At 43.4% G+C, this 26,781-nt stretch overlaps 1 protein-coding gene across 1 annotated transcript in view; it reads right to left on the bottom strand.

The window, feature by feature from the left end:
* LOC120050620 (histone-lysine N-methyltransferase 2C-like) overlaps positions 1 to 26,781 on the bottom strand; it is a 96,944-nt gene that overhangs the window by 51,018 nt on the left and 19,145 nt on the right. The window contains exons 5-10 of the mRNA XM_038997209.1: positions 25,801 to 25,910; positions 20,869 to 20,940; positions 20,286 to 20,519; positions 13,603 to 13,731; positions 4,042 to 4,161; positions 3,770 to 3,897 (exon numbers count right to left, since the gene is read on the bottom strand). Of these exons, the coding sequence (XP_038853137.1) occupies positions 3,770 to 3,897; positions 4,042 to 4,161; positions 13,603 to 13,731; positions 20,286 to 20,519; positions 20,869 to 20,940; positions 25,801 to 25,910 (793 nt within the window). The remainder of the gene's footprint in view (positions 1 to 3,769; positions 3,898 to 4,041; positions 4,162 to 13,602; positions 13,732 to 20,285; positions 20,520 to 20,868; positions 20,941 to 25,800; positions 25,911 to 26,781) is intronic.

Below are 26,781 nucleotides of genomic sequence, written 5' to 3'. Positions count from 1 at the left end.
AGCAAAGCAACCCCCCAACATGATACTGCCACCCCACTGCTTCATGGTTGGGATGATTTTCTTCGGCTTGCAAGCCTCCCCCTTTTTCCTCCAAACATAACGATGGTCATTATGGCCAAACCGTTGTACACTGCTCAAAAAAATAAAGTGAACACTTAAACAACACAATGTAACTCCAAGTCAATCACACTTCTGTGAAATCAAACTGTCCACTTAGGAAGCAACACTGATTGACAATAAATTTCACATGCTGTTGTGCAAATGGAATAGACAAAAGGTGGAAATTATAGGCAATTAGCAAGACACCCCCAATAAAGGAGTGATTCTGCAGGTGGTGACCACAGACCACTTCTCAGTTCCTATGCTTCCTGGCTGATGTTTTGGTCACTTTTGAATGCTGGCGGTGCTCTCACTCTAGTGGTAGCATGAGACGGAGTCTACAACCCACACAAGTGGCTCAGGTAGTGCAGCTCATCCAGGATGGCACATCAATGCGAGCTGTGGCAAGAAGGTTTGCTGTGTCTGTCAGCGTAGTGTCCAGAGCATGGAGGCGCTACCAGGAGACATGCCAGTACATCAGGAGATGTGGAGGAGGCCGTAGGAGGGCAACAACCCAGCAGCAGGACCGCTACCTCCGCCTTTGTGCAAGGAGGAGCACTGCCAGAGCCCTGCAAAATGACCTCCAGCAGGCCACAAATGTAACCTCACACTTAACGTCAACAAAACAAAGGAGATGATTGTGGACTTCAGGAAACAGCAGAGGGAGCACCCCCCTATCCACATCGCCGGGACAGTAGTGGAGAGGGTAGTAAGTTTTAAGTTCCTCGGCGTACACATCACGGACAAACTGAATTGGTCCACCCACACAGACAGCGTTGTGAAGAAGGCACAGCAGCGCCTCTTCAACCTCAGGAGGCTGAAGAAATTCGGCTTGTCACCAAAAGCACTCACAAACTTCTACAGATGCACAATCGAGAGCATCCTGTCGGGCTGTATCACCGCCTGGTACGGCAACTGCTCCGCCCACAACCGGAAGGCTCTCCAGAGGGTAGTGAGGTCTGCACAACGCATCACTGGGGGCAAACTACCTGCCCTCCAGGACACCTACACCACCCGATGTCACAGGAAGGCCATAAAGATCATCAAGGACAACAACCACCCCGAGCCACTGCCTGTTCACCCCACTATCATCCAGAAGGCGAGGTCAGTACAGGTGCATCAAAGCAGGGACCGAGAGACTGAAAAACAGCTTCTATCTCAAGGCCATCAGACTGTTAAACAGCCACCACTAACATTGAGTGGCTGCTGCCAACATACTGACTCAACTCCAGCCACTTTAACAATGGAAATTGATCAAAAATGTATCACTAGCCACTTTAAACAATGCCACTTAATATAATGTATATACTGTACTCTATATCATCTACTGCATCTTGCCATCTTTATGTAATACATGTATCACTAGCCACTTTAAACTATGCCACTTTTATGTTTACATACCCTACATTACTCATCTCATATGTATATACTGTACTCGATACCATCTACTGCATCTTGCCTATACCGTTCTGTACCATCACTTATTCATATATCTTTATGTACATATTCTTTATCCCTTTACACTTGTGTGTATAAGGTAGTAGTTGTGGAATTGTTAGGTTAGATTACTCGTTGGTTATTACTGCATTGTCAGAACTAGAAGCACAAGCATTTCGCTACACTCGCATTAACATCTGCTAACAATGTGTATGTGACAAATAAAATTTGCTTTGATTTGACCTGTTTCCTCCAGCATCTTCACAAGGTCCTTTGCTGTTGTTCTAGGATTGATTTACACTTTTTGCACCAAAGTACGTTCATCTCTAGGAGACAGAGCGCTTCTCCTTCCTGAGCGGTATGACGGCTGCGTGGTCCCATGGTGTTATACTTGCGTACTATTGTTTGTACAGATGAACGTGGTGCCTTCAGGCATTTGGAAATTGCTCCAAAGGATGAACCAGACTTGTGGAGGTCTACAATTTTTTTTTGAGGTCTTGGGCTGACTTATTTAGATTTTCCCATAATGTCAAGCAAAGAGGCACTGAGTTTGAAGGTAGGCCTTGAAATACATCTACTGGTACACCTCCAATTGACTCAAATGATGTCAATTAGCCTATCAGAAGCTTCTAAAGCCATGACAATTCTCTGGAATTTTCCAAGCTGTTTAAAGGCACAGTCAACTTAGTGTATGTAAACTTCTGACCCACTGGAATTGTGATACAGTGAATTATAAGTGAAATAATCTGTCTGTAAACAATTGTTGGAAAAATTACTTGTGTAATCACAAAGTAGATGTCCTAACCGACTTGCCAAAACTATAGTTTGTTAACAAGAAATGTGTGGAGTGGTTGTAAAACTAGTTTTAATGACTCCAACCTAAGTGTATGTAAACTTCCGACATCAACTGTATCTAGATTTCTACTGTACAGTGACCAACTGGGATCTAATTTGACAGCAACATGGCAAGAGCTACATGCATGCATTCTCTAGAGAGAGGCCTAGTTACATAGAAGCTGAGAAACACACAACACCATATAAAGATGCAACCATATAAAATCAACTCATAGTTCCACAAAAATAGAAAGTTGACTCGAATCACTGATATAGCAACTAGAATCACTGATATAGCAACTCTTTATGTAAAAACCTTGTGGCTGTAGGAATCAATGTGTTGGATAGAATGTGATTCCAATATGAGAATTGCCCTAAACCTGTACAAAGCCATACAAATAAACAGACATGGGTAGACACAACCTCACAGAAAGCCTGAACTCAGTGGCGACACGTTGTACCGCTGGCTGAGCCGCTACGTGTTTAAGTCACTAGTGCTTCCAACAGGTCTAACGGCTCCAAAACTATCAATGTGACTGCTCCCTGCTGTGGTAAAACATTAAAAAGGCTAATGTGCCGGGTATTTAAATAATTGATTAAAGTCGTTCCTCTGGTGAGGACCTTTAAATAAAAATTTTAAGCGCGGCGTACAAGAAAGCCCAAAGTGACAGCTGGTGCGCTTAACGCATGGCTGCTCCCCCGAACCCTGAGCATGCTGGGTCTTTTAAAGGTGTGGCGTGGCACAGAGTGGGCAACGTCTCTCCGAGAGGACTTACGCTTCAGGGATTTTTTTTAATTATCATGAAGGTAATACATCTGAGAAGGGGGCAACATGCAACTTATGAAGTGCTGGTTGAAATGGGTGGTGAAATAAAGTTGCTACTGGTAAATGCTTGGAAGATGTCTTATCGAATATGCACTATTCTAATGTGGTACAAGAAGATGATTTGGGACAATTAGGCTAAGACGTATTTGCTAAAATGGTTCATACAGATGTGGGATCTTAAATTTGATCAGTATTGTTGCAGCAACATAATCATGCTGCAACAATTTTTAAGTTTAGTCCATAACGTTGCTTGATTGGTAGTTAGGCTACATGAAACGTGCAATACTGTTAATATAACTAACTGTGTTATTGCAAGTTTTCAGTTAATTTATGTAAATCATGAAGCTCATCTGCATTGCAGGAAATTCTCAGCAACAGAAGTGTGATCAAATTAAGATCCTACATCTGTACAAATACAGTCAATCACCTCAGTGTGATTAGGTGATTTTATGCATATTGAACCGGTGACCTTTTCCTATAAATCGATCAATAAGACAGAGTATGATAACAGAATCAAAATGAACATTTTAGACCAATACTGATATCATTAGTGTACATGTGACTGAAAGTCACCTGCAGGTAAGAAGGGAACTCCTCTTCCAATTTGGTTCTCTTTTTGCGGTATCTTTTCTTGACCTTCTCCAGACATTCAGACACCGGTGGGGTCTCCTCCGCTTGAGTACTCTCCGTCTTGTTCCACCCTGCAACACACAGACAGGAGGTCACAACCTCAAAGTAACAGTCAGGGAACCACCTTATTACCGGGTTAAGTGTTGGATTTGATAGTCTGCCTGGAGTGTCAGATGGGTGGGACTTGCACTTTAGAGACTATTCCATTTGCTTACCTTCCTCTTTGCACATTGGGTTCTCAGGTAACGATCCTGTTGAGTATTTCCTGGATAGGGATCGCTTGGCTTTCCCTTGTCCCGTCCTGCTTCTCTGGCGGACCATAAACCCTCCAATACCTAGCCGGGAGACAAGTGGGAGGGAGGAGATATATGACAGCAATTTATGTCACCAGGGCCCTAATTATGTCAGACATTAGAGGAGGGTCTTTCAGTCCAATCCCTGGCATTAATCTTAATTACTCAGTGACCTATGAGCACAGAGCCTGAGGGGAGATGTGAGTGAGCGAGAGACTTTCACTCTGGTCAATACACAATGACAGAGTGCATGAGTGAGAGACCAAGTCGCTTGGGATAAATGCATCTGCTAAATGGCATATTATTATATTATATATTAAAATGTGTGAGAGAGCAAACGTAAGAGAGTGAGTGTGTAAGAGTGTTTGGGGAATTCATCTCCTAGCCACTAGACCTGAGAGACTGAGTGTGAGAGAGAAAGAAGGGAGCATTTCGGGTAAGCCTATTTCTGGATAGCTTTGGTATTGAGAGAGAAGCCCCTATGGTCTGGAAGCAGACAAACAGAGCCTTCCAGCCTTCCTTAAGCTGCCTCAGAGCAAGAGAGGGGAGACTTGATGATTTATGTGCAGGGAAGAGAGAGGAAACAGCCGTTTGAATTCAGAGTTGCCAGGATACCGCCCCCTTATGAGAAGTCCAACTCAGAGCATTCAATGGATAACCAACTCTTGTCGTCTGTGCTAAATAAGAACACCAAGATATGAGATTCTATTACCACCAGTAAGGCACCATACACTAGACTTAAAATAGCCAAATTACAAAACATACAACATCATATAGCCTAGCGGTTAAGAGCGATGGGCCAGTAACCAAAAGGTCGCTGGTTCAAACCCCCGAGATTACTAGATGAAAAATCTGTCGATGTGCCCTTGAGCAAGGCACTTATCCCTAATTGCTCCTGTAAGTCGCTCTGGATAAGAGCGTCTGCTAAATGACTAAAACGTACATTTTAACACCATAGAAAAACTACTCTAATCTTGCAATGAACAACTTCATTAAACATTATTTAAGACAATTATCACATGAAAGAGGTTCACAATCAAGTAATAGCGCCACAGTATACCCCATAATAATAGCTTTGTAATCCACCTTAAATGACACAGTAAAGATACCTTATTTGTGTGATACTGGTATGTTATTTGTGAGAATGTCTGCAGCCACTTGTTCACTAGAGCAGGGTGGGAAAAAAATGTCTCCACTGTGACAGTTCATAACAAGTGACCTGGCAAACAGGAGAGACACACCCCTTTCTCCACCTCTCCCCACCAGTTCTCCTTCCCTCCCGCCCCGTCAAACCCAGCTATTTGACATGGGCGAGAGCTTGTGGCTCTCTCTGGCATAGACATTCGCATACTGTACACACATTCATGCATGCATACACACGCTGCATTTTAACAGACAGCCCAATTCTGATATTTGTTCCACTAATTGGTCTTTTGACTGCTGTGAGGAGATCTGATTTGATTGGTAAAAAGACTAATTAGTGGAAAAAAATATCAGAACTGGGCTGTGTCTACTTCTCACACACTTGGGAATGTGCACAAACTTCCGACTTTAACTGTATAGACACACACACAAAGTTGAAGTCGGAAATTTACATACACCTTAACCAAACACATTTAAACTCAGTTCTTCACAATTCCTGACATCTAATCCTAGTAAAAATTCCCTGTCTTAGGTCAGTTAGGATCAACACTTTATTTTAAGAATGTCAAATGTCAGAATAATAGTAGAGTGAATTATTTATTTCAGCTTTTATTTCTTTCATCACATTCCCAGAGGGTCAGAAGTTTACATACACTCAATTCGTGTTCGGTAACATTGCCTTTAAATTGTTTAACTTGGGTCAAATATTTCAGGTAGCCTTCCACAAGCTTCCCACAATAAATTGGGTGAATTTTGGCCCATTCCTCCTGACAGAGCTGGTGTAACCGAGTCAGGTTTGTAGGCCTCCTTGCTCGCACGTGCCTTTTCAGTTCTTCCCAAAAATGTTCTATAGGATTGAGGTCAGGGCTTTGTGATGGCCATTCCAATACCTTGACTTTGTTGTCCTTAAGCCATTTTGCCACAACTTTGGAAGTATGCTTGCGATCATTGTCCATTTGGAAGACCCATTTGCGACCAAGCTTTAACTTCCTGACTGATGTCTTGAGATGTTGCTTCAATATATCCACATAATTTTCTTTCCTCATGATGCCATCTATTTTGTGAAGTGAACCAGTCCCTCCTGTAGCAAAGCACCCCCACACAACATGATGCTGCCACCCCCGTGCTTCACGGTTGAGATGGTGTTTTTTGGGCTTGCAAGCCTCCGCCTTTTTCCTCCCAACATAATGATGGTCATTATGGCCAAACAGTTCTATTTTTTGTTTCATCAGACCAGAGGACATTTCTCCAAAAGTACGATCTTTGTCCCCATGTGCAGTTGCAAACCATAGTCTGGCTTTTTTATGGCAGTTTTGGAACAGTGGCTTCTTCCTTGCGGAGCGGCCTTTCAGGCTATGTCGATATAGGACTTATTTTACTGTGGATATAGATACTTTTGTACGGGTTTCCTCAAGTATCTTCACAACGTCCTTTACTGTTGTTCTGGGATCGATTTGCACTTTTCGCACCAAAGTACGGTCATCTCTAGGAGACAGAACACGTCTCCTTCCTGAGCGGTATGATGGCTGCGTGGTCCCATGGCGTTTATACTTGCGTACTATTGTTTGTACAGATGAACATTGTACCTTCAGGCGTTTGGAAGTTGCTCCCAAGGATGAACCAGACTTGTTTTTCTGATGTCTTGGCTGATTTCTTTTGATTTTCCCATGATGTCAAGCAAAGAGGCACTGATTTTGAAGGTAGGCCTTCAAATACATCCACAGGTACACCTCCAATTGACTCAAATGATGTCAATTAGCCTATCAGAAGCTTCTAAAGCCATGACATAACTTTCTGGAATATTCCGAGCTGTTTAATGGCACAGTCAACTTAGTGTATGTAAACTTCTGACCCACTGGAATTAGATTATTTCACTTATAATTCACTGTATCATGTCTGCAAACAATTGTTGGAAAAATGACTTGTGTCATGCACAAAGCAAATGTCCTAACCGACTTGCCAAAACTATAGTTTGTTAACAAGAAATTTGTGGAGTGGTTGAAAAACAAGTTTTAATGACCCCAACCTAAGTGTTTCTAAACTTCCGACTTCAACTGTATATAGACAGGCAAATGAAAAGGTCATATATAAAGACAATTTCCAGGTGTTTTTTCAGTAGGACATTATTCGTTTGAGTATATATATGAGTCAATGTTACTTTTCCAGAGGACTCTTCCACATTCAGTGGGAGAGCTTCAAAGGGCCAATTCACAGTTGAAGCAATAAAGAGGACACCCCACCTCTGTTTCGGTAAAAAACTGAGGGATGGGTCTGGAGAATCAACCACTGTCAAATTCATAGACAGATATGGATGTAAGGATTGACCATCCATGATAGAACATTTTTCGTTTTAACAATGTTTTGAGGCTATAGTGTGTTTACAATTACCATATTTACAAAAATTGGAGTACCGTAATTTCCGGACTATAAGCCGCTACTTTTTTCCCACGCTATGAACCTCGCGGTTTATACAATGACGCGGCTAATTTACTTTTTTTTCTTCTTTTTTCACAAGATTCATGCCGCCAAAAAACTGAGCACCGTCACATAATGTGACGTAAATCGAGCGCGCTCAAACTTGCCATCATTCTGATTACGGTAGTCATTTTGTCACCCTCATCATGGCAAAGACACGGAGAAATGCATATGATGCAGCTTTCACGTTGAAGGCGATCGATATGGCTTTTGGAAAAGGAAATAGAGCTGCTGCACGGGAGCTTGGCCTTAATGAGTCGATGATAAGACGTTGGAACTGTGCAGATCCGACTGAAAGCCATAACAATCGCCACCGCAATGAAGTTTGACTTTCTTGGTAGGCTACTGTTTACTGCTATTTATTTTTTATTTTTGTTACAAGCCGTGTTTCGTTAAAGCCTATTTATTTTTGTTACAAGCCGTGTTTCGTTTAAAGGCTGTGTAAAGTTAATTTGTTTCAATGTACCGGTAGGCACTTGCGGCTTATAGACATGTGCGGTTTATTTATGTACAAAATACATATTTGTAAAAAATTCAGTGGGTACGGCTTATATTCAGGTGCGCTTAATAGTCCAGCAATTACGGTAAAACAATCTTACATTTTGGATTCTGCTGGGGTGTGTCAGCTCATGAGGCATTTAAAAGTTATATTCTTCAAGAATCCATGGGCATACATAACATTTTTAAGTCCAAAAATGTATGTATTAACTCCATATTACATTTTTAAAGTGGAACTGACAGCGTTTTAACTACTCTGCAGATAGGAAACAGAACCATAATATCAGTCAAAAATATCAAATTCCCAGTTTATGCTACAAAACCAACTTCATGAGGTTTTAAAATAGGTTATATTTGACTCAACATTCCATGACGTACACTACAGTATTGTTGCAATCACTAACACAGACAGGCTGCTGCCTACATACAGACTTGAAATCATTGGCCACCATAATAAATGGATCACTAGTCACTGTAATAATGTTTACACATCTTGCATTACTCATCTCATATGTATATACTGTATTTTATACCATCTATTGCATCTTGCCTATGCCGCTCTGTAACTGCTCATCCATATATTTATATGTTTATATTCCTATTCCATTCCTTAGATGTGTGTGTATTAGGTAGTTGTTGTAGAAATGTTAGATGACATGTTAAATATTGCTGCACTGTCGGAACTAGAAGCACAAGTATTTCACATCACTCGCAATAACATGTGTATGTGACCAATAACATCTGCTAACCATGTGTATGTGACCAATAACATCTGCTAACCATGTGTATGTGACCAATAACATTTGCTAACCATGTGTATGTGACCAAAAACATTTGATTTGACAGAATAGATGGATGCAGTTCAATGCATGATTAAAATAATTCACCAATACATTTCTTGATAGTCCATAAAATATTGTTATCAGCTGGCTCGGTATATTGTTTGCAGCCTCCATTCGGGATGCACAGTTTCAATGACTCAATATTTTGGACAAAAACAGACAAATGTTACTAAGGCTATGGTAGCGTATCTATTTATGTAGCAAGCTAAAAACACAGAGCCTAACGTTATCTAGATAGCTACGCTAGCTAGATGCTAGGAGGACGTCATATCAATGGAGGAGTGGGTGAGTAACTGACTTTTCCCCCTTGTATAATTTTTTTGTGTGGCTACACAGCTAGAGATGCATGTGTCATTTGGTTAGCTAGCAAGAAATGTGAATCGCTTTGCTAGCTATCTATGCTGAACGACGGTTATCCAGTTAGCATATCTTGAGTTTGCAAATTCACTCTGACTAGCTATCTAATCCGATTTCAGAGCACTTGACTGAGTGTGCCAGAGCGCAGAATAACCGTGCAAGACCCACTGAATATGACCGGTGTCAGTAAACGTAGGCAAAAAAAGTAATAAGTTAGTTGAACGCTCTAGATAACATGTAAACAGCCTAATCAGATCTGCTACGGCAAGTAAAATGGCCAGAGTGAAGTGTTCTCTCATTTAGCTAGCGAGCCAACTTTGCCAGTAAGCTTGGGTACTTGGTTGGGACAACGCATGCATTGGCAGGCAAGCTGCAGAAGGACAAGCAGGCTGTTCTCCATTGTTTATCAGTGCAACTTTCACAACTAGCTGAAACATTTTGAGAGGGTTTATTTAATGTTCCTTCATTAGATTTTATCTCATCTTGCTCTGGCTAGCATTAGTTGTTTGATCTTGTTGTTGTTGATGTACATATAGGGAAAGACAGCCTACCTTTTTATGGTTGTTTGATCAATAGGACTGTAAAGTTCCCAAATGTAAGAGGACTATCGCGGTATTTAGCTGCATATTTGCAGAAATCCAAACAAGTGTATTTTGTGGCTTTTGCCAAATGCGTTCTAATGATCTAAAGTTGCGCTGTTGCTACTGTCTGTAAACACACAGTCCAGTTCAAAGTGAATTTTGGAAAATGGCTTGTTTGCATATACCCCTACTGTTCCTCTGATTGGCTATGGCGTACCAGTCTGCGTAGACCCCGGTCCTGGACGAGACAGATGCATCTCTGCATCTCCCATAAGTCCGTTCCCTCCCTCTGCATCTCCCATAAGTCCGCTCCCTCCCTCCCTCTGCATCTCCCATAAGTCCGCTCCCTCCCTCCCTCTGCATCTCCCATACGTCCGCTCCCTCCCTCCCTCTGCATCTCCCATACGTCCGCTCCCTCCCTCCCTCTGCATCTCCCATACGTCCGCTCCCTCCCTCCCTCTGCATCTCCCATACGTCCGCTCCCTCCCTCCCTCTGCATCTCCCATACGTCCGCTCCCTCCCTCCCTCTGCATCTCCCATACGTCCGCTCCCTCCCTCCCTCTGCATCTCCCATACGTCTGCTCCCTCCCTCCCTCTGCATCTCCCATACGTCTGCTCCCTCCCTCCCTCTGCATCTCCCATACGTCTGCTCCCTCCCTCCCTCTGCATCTCCCATACGTCTGCTCCCTCCCTCTGCATCTCCCATACGTCTGCTCCCTCCCTCTGCATCTCCCATACGTCTGCTCCCCCCTCCCTCTGCATCTCCCATAAGTCCCCTCCCTCTGCATCTCCCATAAGTCCGCTCCCTCTGCATCTCCCATAAGTCCGCTCCCTCTGCATCTCCCATAAGTCCGCTCCCTCTGCATCTCCCATAAGTCCGCTCCCTCTGCATCTCCCATAAGTCCGCTCCCTCTGCATCTCCCATAAGTCCCCTCCCTCTGCATCTCCCATACGTCTGCTCCCCCCTCCCTCTGCATCTCCCATACGTCTGCTCCCCCCTCCCTCTGCATCTCCCATACGTCTGCTCCCCCCTCCCTCTGCATCTCCCATACGTCTGCTCCCCCCTCCCTCTGCATCTCCCATATGTCTGCTCCCCCCTCCCTCTGCATCTCCCATACGTCTGCTCCCCCCTCCCTCTGCATCTCCCATAAGTCTGCTCCCCCCTCCCTCTGCATCTCCCATAAGTCTGCTCCCTCCCTCTACATCTCCCAAAAGTCTGCTCCCTCCCTCCCTCTGCATCTCCCATACGTCTGCTCCCTCCCTCTGCATCTCCCATACGTCCGCTCCCCCCTCCCTCTGCATCTCCCATACGTCCGCTCCCCCCTCCCTCTGCATCTCCCATACGTCCGCTCCCCCCTCCCTCTGCATCTCCCATACGTCCGCTCCCCCCTCCCTCTGCATCGCCCATACGTCCGCTCCCCCCTCCCTCTGCATCGCCCATACGTCCGCTCCCCCCTCCCTCTGCATCTCCCATACGTCCGCTCCCCCCTCCCTCTGCATCTCCCATACGTCCGCTCCCTCCCTCCCTCTGCATCTCCCATACGTCCGCTCCCTCCCTCCCTCTGCATCTCCCATACGTCCGCTCCCCCCTCCCTCTGCATCTCCCATACGTCCGCTCCCCCCTCCCTCTGCATCTCCCATACGTCCGCTCCCCCCTCCCTCTGCATCTCCCATACGTCTGCTCCCCCCTCCCTCTGCATCTCCCATAAGTCTGCTCCCTCCCTCCCTCTGCATCTCCCATAAGTCTGCTCCCTCCCTCCCTCTGCATCTCCCATAAGTCTGCTCCCTCCCTCCCTCTGCATCTCCCATAAGTCTGCTCCCTCCCTCCCTCTGCATCTCCCATAAGTCTGCTCCCTCCCTCCCTCTGCATCTCCCATAATTCTGCTCCCTCCCTCCCTCTGCATCTCCCATAAGTCTGCTCCCTCCCTCCCTCTGCATCTCCCATAAGTCTGCTCCCTCCCTCCCTCTGCATCTCCCATAAGTCTGCTCGCTCCCTCCCTCCCTCTGCATCTCCCATAAGTCTGCTCCCTCCCTCCCTCTGCATCTCCCATAAGTCTGCTCCCTCCCTCCCTCTGCATCTCCCATAAGTCTGCTCCCTCCCTCCCTCTGCATCTCCCATAAGTCTGCTCCCTCCCTCCCTCTGCATCTCCCATAAGTCTGCTCCCTCCCTCCCTCTGCATCTCCCATAAGTCTGCTCCCTCCCTCCCTCTGCATCTCCCATACGTCTGCTCCCTCCCTCCCTCTGCATCTCCCATACGTCCGCTCCCCCCTCCCTCTGCATCTCCCATACGTCCGCTCCCCCCTCCCTCTGCATCTCCCATACGTCCGCTCCCCCCTCCCTCTGCATCTCCCATACGTCCGCTCCCCCCTCCCTCTGCATCTCCCATACGTCCGCTCCCCCCCTCCCTCTGCATCTCCCATAAGTCCGCTCCCCACTCCCTCTGCATCTCCCATAAGTCCGCTCCCCCCTCCCTCTGCATCTCCCATAAGTCCGCTCCCCCCTCCCTCTGCATCTCCCATACGTCCGCTCCCTCCCTCCCTCTGCATCTCCCATACGTCCGCTCCCTCCCTCCCTCTGCATCTCCCATACGTCCGCTCCCTCCCTCCCTCTGCATCTCCCATACGTCCGCTCCCTCCCTCCCTCTGCATCTCCCATACGTCCGCTCCCTCCCTCCCTCTGCATCTCCCATAAGTCCGCTCCCTCCCTCTGCATCTCCCATACGTCTGCTCCCCCCTCCCTCTGCATCTCCCATACGTCTGCTCCGCCCTCCCTCTGCATCTCCCATACGTCTGCTCCCCCCTCCCTCTGCATCTCCCATAAGTCTGCTCCCTCCCTCCCTCTGCATCTCCCATAAGTCTGCTCCCTCCCTCCCTCCCTCTGCATCTCCCATAAGTCTGCTCCCTCCCTCCCTCCCTCTGCATCTCCCATAAGTCTGCTCCCTCCCTCCCTCTGCATCTCCCATAAGTCTGCTCCCTCCCTCCCTCTGCATCTCCCATAAGTCTGCTCCCTCCCTCCCTCTGCATCTCCCATAAGTCTGCTCCCTTCCTTCCTCTGCATCTCCCATAAGTCTGCTCCCCCCTCCCTCTGCATCTCCCATACGTCTGCTTCCCCCTCCCTCTGCATCTCCCATACGTCTGCTTCCCCCTCCCTCTGCATCTCCCATACGTCTGCTCCCCCCTCCCTCTGCATCTCCCATACGTCTGCTCCCTCCCTCCCTCTGCATCCCCCTCTCCTCCACCACTCTCCTTCCCTCTCGCTCTCCCCCTGTCCATTCATCCCCATCAACATCCTATCTTCTCTTTTCTCCTAATGGGGCTAAACATAAGATGTTCCTAAGAGCTGCTGTAAGATACGTTTCATCTTGTCCGATCTGAACCTCAACCCATAGGAGTTCAGAGACAAAACTGATCCAGGGTCTGTGCTGACCTATGGAAGGGGACCCTTCCATGCGCATTTGTGTCCCTGACACTTTAATGATGCCTTATATGTACTGTTTTTCAGACAGTATTTGCTGTGCTGTCTCAGAGCCAAAATACACATTTCTGTTCTAAACTCAAACAGACAAAGTTTTGAATGTTAAACTTACCGGGCCGGTAAGGTTTCCTCTTCCTTTTCTTGTTGCCGTCGGCGCCCTCGGCCCCCTTGGCGTCGTCGTCGACAGGCTCCCGTTCCGGACTGGAGTCCGACTTCAAGTCACAGTCCATCAGGAGGTCCCCTTTTGGAATGGAACACAACCAAAACCATGTCACTAAAACCAGGACACAGACCATGAAGACGTTCATTAGGACACGCAACAGAAAACACTTTTTGCAATGGTAAACTAAAATGAGAATTTCTTGATAATCCCTCTATTTCTCCCATTTGGTTCTTGATGAACATGACCCAGCCCTGCACATACCCATGATCCACAAAACCCTCAATGCATCTTTGATGGGAGGTCTGCCATCTTGGTGGGCCTGGTGTCAGAGTAAGACCTCTGGATGAGGAGCCACATCAGTACATTAGTGTTGGAATTTTAAATTAACCACTTAAACTATTTTAGGAGATAACCATCTTAGAGATAACCCTTTTAACACTTTAGTATTTCTCAGATTACAAATGCAAATAGCATCTCCAGGATTAATAAGGATCGGACCCTTTTTTTCAATCTTCGCCTAAAATGACATACCCAAATCTAACTGCCTGTAGCTCAGGACCTGAAGCAAGGATATGCATATTCTTGGTACCATTTGAAAGGAAACACTTTGAAGTTTATGGAAATTTGAAATTAATTTAGGAGAATATAATAGATCTGGTAAAAGATAATACAAAAAAATACTTTGTAAAGCGTTTTCTATATATTTTTTTGTCCCATCATCTTTCAAATACAAGAGAAACGCCATCATATAATACTGCAGCTTAGACGGAGTTTATATTTTGGCCAGTAGATGGCAGCAGTGTGTGTGCAAAGTTTCAGATTGATCCAGTGAAGCATTGCAATACTGGACAATATTTTGTATCAAGTCTGCCCAAATGTGCCGAATTGGTCAATTGATACATTTTCAAGTAAATAACTATTGAGAACATACAAAAACGATATGGTAATACAACATAAGTTTACACACTCCCAGGAATGTCATAAATGATTTATCATTAGCTTATACACTAACTTTCACACATCTAGATGGCAGGGTGGGGTGGGTGTGGAGCCAGAGACAGCAGGGGTTCAAACTGTAGAACCCAGTTCCTACATTTGAATATAAAAATAGATTTGATCAAACAAAATGATGCTACATTTTATCTCTGGGACCCTCAGGATTTACTGAATAAGATTACTGAATATAAGTACATTATTTACCTTGAGGTGAATGTATCACACCAGTTGCCGTGATAAGTGTTTTGTTGTTGTGCACTCTCCTCAAACAATAGCATGGTATTCACTGTAATAGCTACTGTAAATTGAACAGTGCAGTTAGATTAACAAGAATTTAAGCTTTCGGCCCATATAAGACATGTCTATCTAATCACATTAGCGCACGTTAGCTCAACCGTCCCGGTATAGGGACACTGATCCCGTAGAGGTTTTAATGATTGATATATATCCTTTACATACAGTGGTTGCTCCACTAAAAGTTTTGTGATTATGCTGCAGGACTTAGTCATTTGTGGTTTAGTACGGTACCCTGCGTCACCACTTCATTGCTCCAGACCAGCGCAAGGGGAGAGTTAGAGCACTGATTATGCTTTTGGGTCCTACTGTTTCTCTAACTGACAATGAATGGGCGACATAAACCTAAATAGGAACTGATAATTGTGCACAACTTCAGTATTAATTACTAAAACTGTTGTTACACTAAGGTTTTTTTAGGATTATTTCGCTCTTACTGTAGTACTGTAACCCACTCCCGACTGGTCACGGTGTACAGCGCCTGAGTGGCACAACGGTCTAAGACACTGCATAGCAGTACAAGCTGTGTTGCTACAGATGCTGGTTCAATACCCGTGCCGGCCTCGACTGGGAGACCTATGAGATGACTGTAGGTTTTTGGTTCCGCTCCCTCTAAAAACAGAAATAATTCTAAATAACAAACAAGGCTTTATTTGAAAACAAAATCTACAAAATATTGTTCTTTTTTTAAACAAAGCCCCTTGGATATTCTCACAGATATATTATTAACCCTGTTATTAGCAGAACAATATATATTGGTCATGGCTCCTGAGTGGCGCACAATGGGATTGCCTTGCAGTTTTCCAGCTGTATCCACTGAAAGCACGCAAGGTTCAAGGCACGAGGGCAGGGGGCATGGGATGGGCCACAGAGCCACGCACAGAAGATGGACCTAGCCCATGGGGGAGGGGGGTGGACCCCCATCCCACCACACTGGGTAGCACAGAGCAACACTTTAAGGGGCATTGCACTAATAATGGCGCTGACTAGGGAAACGTTCCCGTTGTTCTTAGTGCCAGTCTGCATGTTCAAACTAAAACAATGTAACTAGTAATGGCATCTTTATGCTTTCGTTAAATAAAATAATGATAAAAATACTCTTTCAAAATGCAGATGTGTATTTAGTTATGGATCCATAACGAATTACTATGGGAATAAATATCACTGAATTACAGAAATATTGGAACAAAGTTGTCTAATGAACGTAAACAAATTGTTGCTGACTGGAAAATACTCTTTCAAACACACAGTCACATTGTACAGCGCCATTATGGCTATTAGCAGGTAGCTTATCGTCAAATGTATTTCTTAGTTAGGTTGGCTGTATCACAACCGGCCGTGATTGCAACCAATTTCAGTTTAATCCACCAGAAAAAAGACAAAACAAATAATACAACAAAAAGTACTATTAGGAATCACATCCGATCGTGATTGGGGGTCCCATAGGGTGGCGCACAATTGTCCCAGCGTTTCTCTCCCTCTAAAAACATAAATAAATGTTTTGGCCTTTACAAATATTATTTTGGCCTTTATTCAGATTACAATCGCTCACTTTAGTTTTTTTGAAAACAAAATAACCTCCAAAATATAATTATATATTATCAAGTTGATGGCACAGTCATATAGCTAGCACCTACATAAAGCTGAGTGACTCACTCATTCATAGCTTTGGATCAAAATAAACAAGTACCAATATTCTTTCTGATAGTCTTAATAAAGAAATGTTTTGGTTATCCTGACCTGGAAACCATGTACAGTATGATAATAGCCATTTATGGGCTATTAGCAGGACAATATACATTTACCAACACCTCTCTGTATTTTGATACTTTGTGAATGGGGGCTACCGAGTGGATGGGGGCTCCCAAGTGGATGGGGGCTCCCAAGTGGATGGGGGCTCCCTCAGTGCAAAATGCGTTGCTAAAGATGCAGGTTCGATACCCATGCCGGCCGCCACCATGAGACCCATGAGGCGGCTTTCGGTTTTAATTTAGAATCCTCCAATCCTCTATATGTAGTTATTGGCAGAGAGTCACGTCATATTTTTCGCTATACTGTAGGCCTACCGTAGGCGACATGTGTCTCACTAGTGTTGAGTAATGTGCTGTAGGTCTTATATATTTAAAGAGCATATTGAAGTTAGAAGCAATAGGATTTGAAGCAATAGCCTACAACTATTTTAGCACCGTTTTGCGCTGCTCTGAGACAAGCATGGGGACTGGTCTTGATAAATCAATTAGATTTTTATTTTCACTGAATCTCCGTTTGGGTATTGGTTAGACTACAATTATACAATTAGGGTGTAGAAATGTTATGCTCTTAGTGTAACCTTTATTTAACTAGTCAGTTAACTTCTTATGGCTGCAGGGGCAGTATTGAGTAGCTTGGATGAAAGATGCACCGAGGTGCCCAGAGTAAACGGCCTGCTCCTCAGTCATAGTTGCTAATATATGCATATTATTAGTAGTATTGGATAGAAAACACTCTGAAGTTTCTAAAACGGTTTGAATTATGTCTGTGAGTATAACAGAACTCATATGGCAGGCAAAAACCTGAGAAAAATCCAAACAGGAAGTGGAAATTCTGAGGCTGGTCATTTTCAACGAAGATCCTATTGAAATCACAGCGAGATATGGATGAGTTTGCACTTCCTACGGCTTCCACAAGATGTCAACAGTCTGTAGAACCTTGTCTGATGCCTCTATTGTGAAGGGGGGCCGAATGAAAGGGGAATTAGTCAGGTCTGCCATGACCTGACCATTCTTTGACCATGCGCGTTCACATGAGGGCGCTCTGTTCCATCACTCATCTGAAGTCAATGTAATTCTCCGGTTGGAACGTTATTCAAGATTTATGTTAAAAACATTCTAAAGATTGATTCAATACATCGTTTGACATGTTTCTACGGACTGTTACGGAACTTTTGGACATTGTCAGGTTTTAGTGAACGCGCTTCCCTGACGTTGGATTTGTTTACCAAACACGCTACAAAAATAGCTATTTGGACATAAATGATGGACATTACCGAAAAAAACAAACATTTCTTGTGGAAGTGGGAGTCCTGGGAGTGCATTCCGACGAAGATCAGCAAAGGTAAGTGAAGATTTATAATGCTTTTTATGAGTTTTGTTGACTGCGCAATTTGGCGGGTAACTGTATGGCTTGCTTTTGTGGCTGAACGCTGTTTTCAGATTATTGAATACTGTGTTTTGCCGTAAAGCTTTTTGAAATCTGACACAGCGGTTGCATTAAGAACAAGTGTATCTTTAATTCTATGTAAAACATGTATCTTTCATCAAAGTTTATGATGAGTATTTCTGTTATGTGACGTGGCTCTCTGCAATTTCTCAGGATATTTTGGAGGCATTTCTGAACATGGCGCCAATGTAAACGGAGGTTTTTGGATATAAATATGAACTTAATCGAACAAGACATATATGTATTGTGTAACATGAAGTCCTGTGAGTGTCATCTGATGAAGATCAAAGGTTAGTGATTAATTTTATCTCTATTTGTGCTTTTTGTGACTCCTCTCTTTGGCTGGAAAAATGGCTGAATTTTTCTGTGAGTTGGTGGTGACCTAACATAATCGTTTGTGCTGCTTTCGCTGAAAAGCCTATTTGAAATCGGACACTTTGGTGGGATTAACAAGATTACCTTTAAAATGGTATGAGATACATGTATGTTTGAGGAATTTGAATTATGAGATTTCTGTTGTTTGAATTTGGCGCCCTGCACTTTCACTGGCTGTTGTCATATCGATCCCATTAACGGGATTGCAGCCATAAGAAGTTTTAAGAACAAATTCTTATTTACAAAGACAGCCTACTCCTTCCTCCCCATCGGGGAATTGAACCCAGGTCTCCCTCACGACACAGGGATTCTTTAGCTAAATAGCCCAGTACGTAGCCTACTCCCGACCATGACGTTGTACAGCGCCATATTTTCCGTTCCATTCTAACGGAACCCCAGAGGGTTTTTCGCTTTTCTTGGAATAGAAACACCATAATATTAATGAAATTAAGCAAAATTTCTTAAAAATTAGTCCCATATACTATGTTCTTACAAAAAAAGGTTTTAAATTCTCTAGAACAGCCACTATTGAAGGCCATCAAATGCTTCTCAAAGATGCCCTCTGGTGGTCAAATTAGCACTAACTAGCATTAATGGTATCAGTGGTTGGCAATTAAATAACGTGCCATAGAATTCTGCAGTACGCTGCAACTTTTAAAGGACAAATCACTGTATGGGACATGCACAAATGTATGCATGATTAGTCTAAGGCAGACTTTTTCGTTCATATTTCACATTTTTCTAAATGCCATGAGGTGGTACATCTACAGTGGTTGGCTATAACACCTACCGACATAACAAAATAGTCCCTAGTACCTGATCACAACCATAGTTCATGGTAAATACTGAGATATACTTCTTCACACTTCAAAACAAGGTTAATGTAATTTATCTATATTTATGTGCATTGTCATAAACCTGTGTACAGTCATGGCAACATTATAACATAGTTTTATGTGATTTGTAAAGCAGCCACTGAAAAGCTCCCTCTCGGCATGGCTTGAAAATGTGCCCGCTGCGTGAGTTAAATATAGAGGACCAAATATAGAGTGAGCGGGAAAGGGTTAATTTCTCATCATTAGCCCTTGCTTGCACTGAGAGCCATGTTCTGATGGATGGGCTGGGGATTAATTCAGTTAGCCCCGGCCAGCTTCCTCTCATCACCAAAATGCCAATTGAGGTATAATTTGCTGACTGCTGTTTTCAAAAGCCTTTCTTCTCTCTCCAAGTCATATTCATTATATGCCTGCCTGCCCTCATTCCCCACCTTTCCTCCTCCCTTTCCCCCCCCATCTCCTTCCTCCTCCGTTTCCCTCCTCTTTCCGACAAATCGGTTCCAGTGCAAACGTCAAGCATTACTTATGCTTTTGCCTTTACGTTTTCTGTGCATCTAAATCTTGAGATGAAGGGAACATTGCTTCCTGGCAAACATCTGCCTTTCCTTTTGACCATTCTGATTAAATGGAAACAAGGGAAGGATGTATGCAGATCCCCTCCTGTGTCATACCAAGTCAATTTGGCTGAATTTTCTATCCTTAGAAAATAGCCCAGATATTCCGGTCCTGGCCAATGTGGAAGAGAAAACCTGAGCTTTACATCCTAGTTCAAATATATTCATCTACAAAAAAAAAACAATAATGGGTTTATTTGAACAAACCTCTATTATTATTTTTTTTACTTTGTAACTTTTTAGCTGAGGATGGAGCCCCCAGACTCCTCAAGGTGGGATACCCCCAGCCAACCCATAGTAAACACCTAGAAGTCTTTACCTCGGCGGTCGTCCATGTACCCGTCCCCGTCCCGGGACAGCTCTGAGTAGTGGGGGTACGGTGGGGTCTGGAGCACAGCCACACTGTTCTGGTTGATGATCTTCAGCTTGAGCTTGGGTTTGGGCCGCCTGTTCTGCCCTCGGCGGGTTGAGGAGGGCACTGCCAGGCTCTCCAGCTGGCACAGGCCAGACTCGGTCAGACACACCCCATCCTGGGTGTATGTCTTCTGGATGTCTGAAGGTATGGAGGAGGGGTTCATTAATCAATCTACCAGGCCTGTTTACAAGTATGAAATGTAGCTCTCGAGGACTACCCCGTGTTATGAACACACGTTTGTTTGTTGTACTAGACAGATACAAAGAGCAATACTCATGAGTGATTCACTTTTCCCTGCAGCCTCCCACGTACATGTCTGTGACCATCTTGTTTACAAATACTGAAAAACTTGTGTCCACATAACGTGGATATTACGTTAGCGAGTCCAACACTCAAGGAGCGACAACATTTAAAGAAAGTAATGATTCCTTTGAGTCACACCACTTGATAAACGGCACTGTGATTTATCAGGGTAGTGCTGTTTTACCTGGCTCTCTCGTTGTAGACACAATCTGGGCCACCATCGGGGCCTCGCAGCCGTCAGATAGGAGGGCCTCCACTTTGCCTGAATGACAAATATGCAAAATGTCAAAGGATTTGGAGGATTTAGATTTCAGTGCATTGAAGTCATATACAGCAGTAATATGGAGATGAAACAAATAAATGCATCAAACAGCAACCACTGGATTTCACCGCTGCCACCAAATGTAAAGAATACTTACTTACATTTTTTATGTAAGTAAAAAATGTACGTTTTTTTACTTAAATTAATAATTTGAGATTAAATTCATTCATTTTATTATTTAAATAAAACTACCTCCCTCCCTTTTTCCATCACTCCCTCTATTTTCTCGGAGGTAAAATCTGTCCCCAATTTCAAGAATTATCCGATAGAATGAGTGAGTGAACAGGCTGCAGCTTGATTTTAAAATCTAGCCATCTGCTGTTGTAATTTGGTTGAGGCTGGTCCCCTTAACAAAAAAAGAGGACGACTTTGGGCTAATTGAGTGGAGCTGGATGTGTTCATTGAGATGAGCTTGGTAACACTGTACACTACATTTAAGACCTTACCCATAGGATATACAACTAAGCTGTGTTTGAATACCCATACTAACATACTGTATACTAAAAGCGTAATGAGTACATACACAATACTATTAGTTCATTTTAGTATACTGTAAACAAACGGTATACTTTCAGTTGAGTGTACTAGCTCTTCGCCTGTTTACCGGAAGTTGATGCTGTTGCTATGCAACTTGTTGTTAGCATAAACTGGCTCGTGGGAAGTGACAAATTTCTCTTAAAGGACCAGGCAACAAATAATATAATAACAATCAATAATTTTGCTCTTTTTTTTAGCCATCTTACATATAAAACCTTAATTGTTAATCAAAAATGGTGAATAATTCACCATAGTTTAATGAGAAGGGTGTGCTTGAAAGGATGCATATACAGTTGAAGTCGGAAGTTAACATACACTTAGGTTGGAGTCATCAAAACTCGTTTTTCAACCACTCCATACATTTCTTGTTTAACAAACTATAGTTTTAGCAAGTCGGATAAGAAATCTACTTTGTGCATGACAAGTAATTTTTACAACAATTGTTTACAGATTATTTCACTTATAATTCACTGTATCACAATTCCAGTGGGTCAGAAGTTTACATACACTAAGTTGACTGTACCTTTAAACAGCTTGGAAAATTCCAGATAATGCAGTCATGGCTTTAGAAGCTTCTGATAGGCTAATTGACATCATTTGAGTCAATTGGAGGTGTACCTGTGGATGTATTTCAAGGCCTACCTTCAAACTCAGTGCCTCTTTACTTGACATCATGGGAAACTCAAAGAAATCAGCCAAGACCTCAGAAAAAGAATTGTAGACCTCCACAAGTCTGGTTCATCCTTGGGAGCAATTTCCAAACGCCTGAAGGTACCACGTTCATCTGTACAAACAATAGTACGCAAGTATAAACACCATGGGACCACGCAGCCGTCATACCGCTCAGGAATGAGACGCGTTCTGTCTCCTAGAGATGAATGTACTGTGGTGCGAAAAGTGCAAATCAATCCCAGAACAACAGCAAAGGACCTTGTGAAGATGCTGAAGGAAACAGGTACAAAAGTATCTATATCCACAGTAAAACGAGTCCTATATCGACATAACCTGAAAGGCCACTCAGCAAGGAAGAAGCCACTGCTCCAAAACCGCCATAAAAAAAGCCAGACTTCAGTTTGCAACTGCACATGGGGACAAAGATCGTACTTTTTGGAGAAATGTCCTCTGGTCTGATGAAACAAAAATAGAACTGTTTGTCAATAATGACCATTGTTATGTTTGGAGGAAAAAGAGGGAGGCTTGAAAGCTGAAGAACACCATCCCAACCGTGAAGCACGGGGGTGGCAGCATCATGTTGTGGGGGTGCTTTGCTGCAGGAGGGACTGGTGCACTTCACAAAATAGATGGCATCATGAGGCAGGAAAATGATGTGGATATATTGAAGCAACATCTCAAGACATCAGTCAGGAAGTTAAAGCTTGGTAGAAAATGGGCCTTCCAAATGGACAATGACCCGAAGCATACTTCCAAAGTTGTGGCAAAATGGCTTAAGGACAACAAAGTCAAGGTATTGGAGTGGCCATCACAAAGCCCTGACCTCAATCCTATAGAACATTTGTGGGCAGAACTGAAAAAGCGTGTGCGATCAAGGAGGCCTACAAACCTGACTCAGTTACACCAGCTCTGTCAGGAGGAATGTGCCAAAATTCACCCAGCTTATTGTGGGAAGCTTGTGGAAGGCTACCTGAAACGTTTGACCCAAGTTAAAGCATTTAAAGGCAATGCTACCAAATACTAATTGAGTCTATGTAAACTTCTGACCCACTGGGAATGTGATGAAAGAAATAGAAGCTGAAATAAATCATTCGCTATTATTATTCTGACATTTCACATTCTTAAAATAAAGTGGTGATCCTAACTGACCTAAGACAGGGAATTTTTACTAGGATTAAACATCAGGAATTGTGAAGAAGAGTTTAAATGCATTTGGCTAAGGTGTATGTAAACTTCCGACTTCAACTGTAACTCTGCACTGTTGGGTTATATTGGACAGAGTCTCAGTCTTAAATCATTTTCCACACACAGTCCGTGCCTTTCTTTTTCATGCTAGTGAGGGCCGAGAATCTATTCTCACATAGGTACATGGTTGCAAAGGGCATCAGTGTCTTAACAGCACGATTTGCCAAGGCAAGAAACTCTGAGCGCAGCCTAATCCAGATATCTGGCAGTGGTTTCTGATTAAATTCAATTTTCACAGAACCCCTTGTTGCAATTTCGATGAGGCTCTCTTGTTCAGATATTGGTAAGTAGAGTGGAAGCAGGGCATGAAAGGGATAACGAATCCAGCTGTTTGTGTCATCCGTACCTGCATAATTGCGCACCCAGCTCACTCAGGTGCTTCGCTATATCACATTTGACATTGTACGTAGGCTTGAGTTCGTTTGCACACCAAAAAATTATACAACGATGGAAAGACCTGTGTGTTGTCCTTGTTAATTCAGACAGAGAAGAGCTCCAACTTCTTAATCATAGCCTCAAGTTTGGCACGCACATTGAATATAGTTTTAAAGTCCCTGTAATCCTAGATTCAGATCATTCAGGCGAGAAAAAACATCACCCAGATAGGCCAGTCGTGTGAGAAACTCTTCATCATGCAAGCGGTCAGTAAAAATGATGGTCAGTAAAGAAAACTTTAAGCTCGTCTCTCAAGTAAAAAAAAAAAACGTGCCAATACTTTGCCCCTTGATAACCAGTGCACTTCTGTATATTGTAAAAGCGTTACATGGTCGCTGCCCATATCATTGCATAAGGCAGAAAATACACGAGAGTTCAGGGGCCTTGCTTTAACATAGTTAACCATTTTCACTGTAGTGTCCAAAACGTCTATCAAGCTATCAGGCATTCCCTTGGCTGCAAGAGCCCCTCGGTGGATACTGCAGTATACCCAAGTGGCATCGGGAGCAACTACTTGCACGCACGTTACCACTCCACTATGTCTCCCTGTCATGGCTTTTGCACCATTAGTACAGATACCCACACATCTTGACCACCAAAGTCCATTTGATGTCACAATGCTGTCCAGTACTTAAAAATATCCTCTCATGTTGTCCTGGTTTCCAGTGGTTTGCAGAAGAGGATATCTTCCTTAATTGACCCCCCATAAACATAACGGACATACACCAGGAGCTGTGCCAGGCCCCCCACGTCTGTTGACTCATCCAGCTGTAACGCATAGAATTCACGGGCTTGTATGCAAAGCAGTAATTGTTTCAAACCATCTCCTGCCATGTCACTGATGCGTCGTGAAACAGTGTTGTTTGATGAAGGCATTGTCTGTGGTATTTTGGGCCTTTTCCCCCAGCATTGTCTTAGCCTTATCCGCAGCAGCAAGAAGAATTAAGTCCTCCACAAATAGTACGGAGCTTGCCTGCCCTAGCCACTAGGTAGCTCACCATATAAGACACTTATAGCCCCTTATTAATGGTTTCTGTTGCTTTTATACATGTCTTACTACTCAAAAGTCATCTTAATTCTCACTCAAAAAACCCCCATGGCTTATTTTTCAAATGGTCATGTTTCATTTCTAAATGTCTGCGCAAGAGTGAAGGTTTCCCGCAAGAGAGTAACGGTTAATGTGATTGGATGTTAATTATTTGACTAGGCTACCTGTATTTGACATTGTGTTATTTTGCTGAACACTAGATGGTTGAAATGTATTCATGGCAGTGAAACGAGGCTACTCAGGCAAGAAAAAAACATCACCCAGATGTATAGCCCCGTTGGAAAATCTAAATGGACTGTTTGAAAATGTGAATCACATTTTTATTTGGCGTACCCCCGACAGCATTGCGCGTACCCCAGTTTGGGAATAGTCGAGTTAAAGCAATGAATTTGTATCCTCTCTCGTCGGACTTCAGCTGCATATTTAACTCCATTTTCTTCAAATCTGAAAATGTTGCGGCCACGCCCATTCTCAGTAGAATTGCATTATGAGCGGAAATAGTGTCCACTGCACTGCTTGTATACTTTGTTTTTTGGCAAATGTCGTACGTCATCCAGGAACTTTTGGTATACTAACTATATTCATACTACGACCAATAAACATACTACTCAATTTACAACACAAATAGTATGGTTAGTGCGGTTAGTATGAGTATTCAAACACAGGTCTAGTTACTACAACTTGTCATGATGCAAAGGGGTATATTTACAGCTACTTTCCACCAAATCGGCTGCCGTTAATTTGATGAAGACTAGTGCACACTTTATATAGCTATCACCATACACCTATTGTAAGGTATTGGCCTCATAATCATACACATAGCATTCACCGTGTGTGGGCTAGGTCTGGAGTCTTACCCTGTGAAGGCAGAGCGTGCATTCGACACATGGTGCAGTCAAAGCCATCATCCGCTGCATTCTCCACCTCCTCATCTGTGTCCAGGCCCTGGCAGCAGGCGTGGATCCACCTGACATGGGAAGGAGAGGACGATTAGATACATTTACAAATGCACTTTATACGTGCAATTTCATGTCTATGTACACTACCGGTCAAAAGTTTGGACACACTTACTCATTCAAGGGTTTTTATTTATTTGTACTATTTCTACTTTGTAGAATAATAGTGAAGACATCAAAACCACAAAATAACACATATGGAATCATGTAGTATCCAAAAATGTATATTTCAGATTTGACAGCTTTGCACACTCTTGGCATTCTCTCAACCAGCTTCATGAGGTTGTCACCTAGAATGTATTTCAATTAACAGGTGTGCCTTCTTAATTTGTGGAATTTCTTTCCTTAATGCGTTTGAGCCAATCAGTTGTGTTGTGACAAGGTAGAGGGGTATACAGTGGGGAGAACAAGTATTTGATACACTGCCGATTTTGCAGGTTTTCCTACTTACAAAGCATGTAGAGGTCTGTAATTTTTTATCATAGGTACACTTCAACTGTGAGAGACGGAATCAAAAAAAAAAAATCAAGAAAATCACATTGTATGATTTTTAAGTAATTAATTTTCATCTTTCGCTATACCCAAAGAGGGCCACGTCATGACAACCTGCTGCAGAGAATAAGTTCATTAGAGTTACCACCCTCAGAAATTGCAGCCCAAATAAATGCTTCAGAGTTCAAGTAACAGACACATCTCAACATCAACTGTTAAGAGGAGACTGCGTGAATCAGGCCTTCATGGTCAAATTGCTGCAAAGAAACCACTTCTAAAGGACACGAATAAGAAGAAGAGACTTGCTTGGGTCAAGACACACGAGCAATGGATATTAGACCGGTGGAAATGTGTCCTTTGGTCTGGAGTCTAAATTGGAGATTTTTGGAT

This window comes from Salvelinus namaycush, chromosome 7 (assembly GCF_016432855.1).
Source record: "Salvelinus namaycush isolate Seneca chromosome 7, SaNama_1.0, whole genome shotgun sequence".
Classification (NCBI taxonomy): Eukaryota; Metazoa; Chordata; class Actinopteri; order Salmoniformes; family Salmonidae; genus Salvelinus; species Salvelinus namaycush.
Note: the sequence above shows the minus strand (reverse complement) of the source record. Positions and strands in the feature narration are given on the sequence as shown.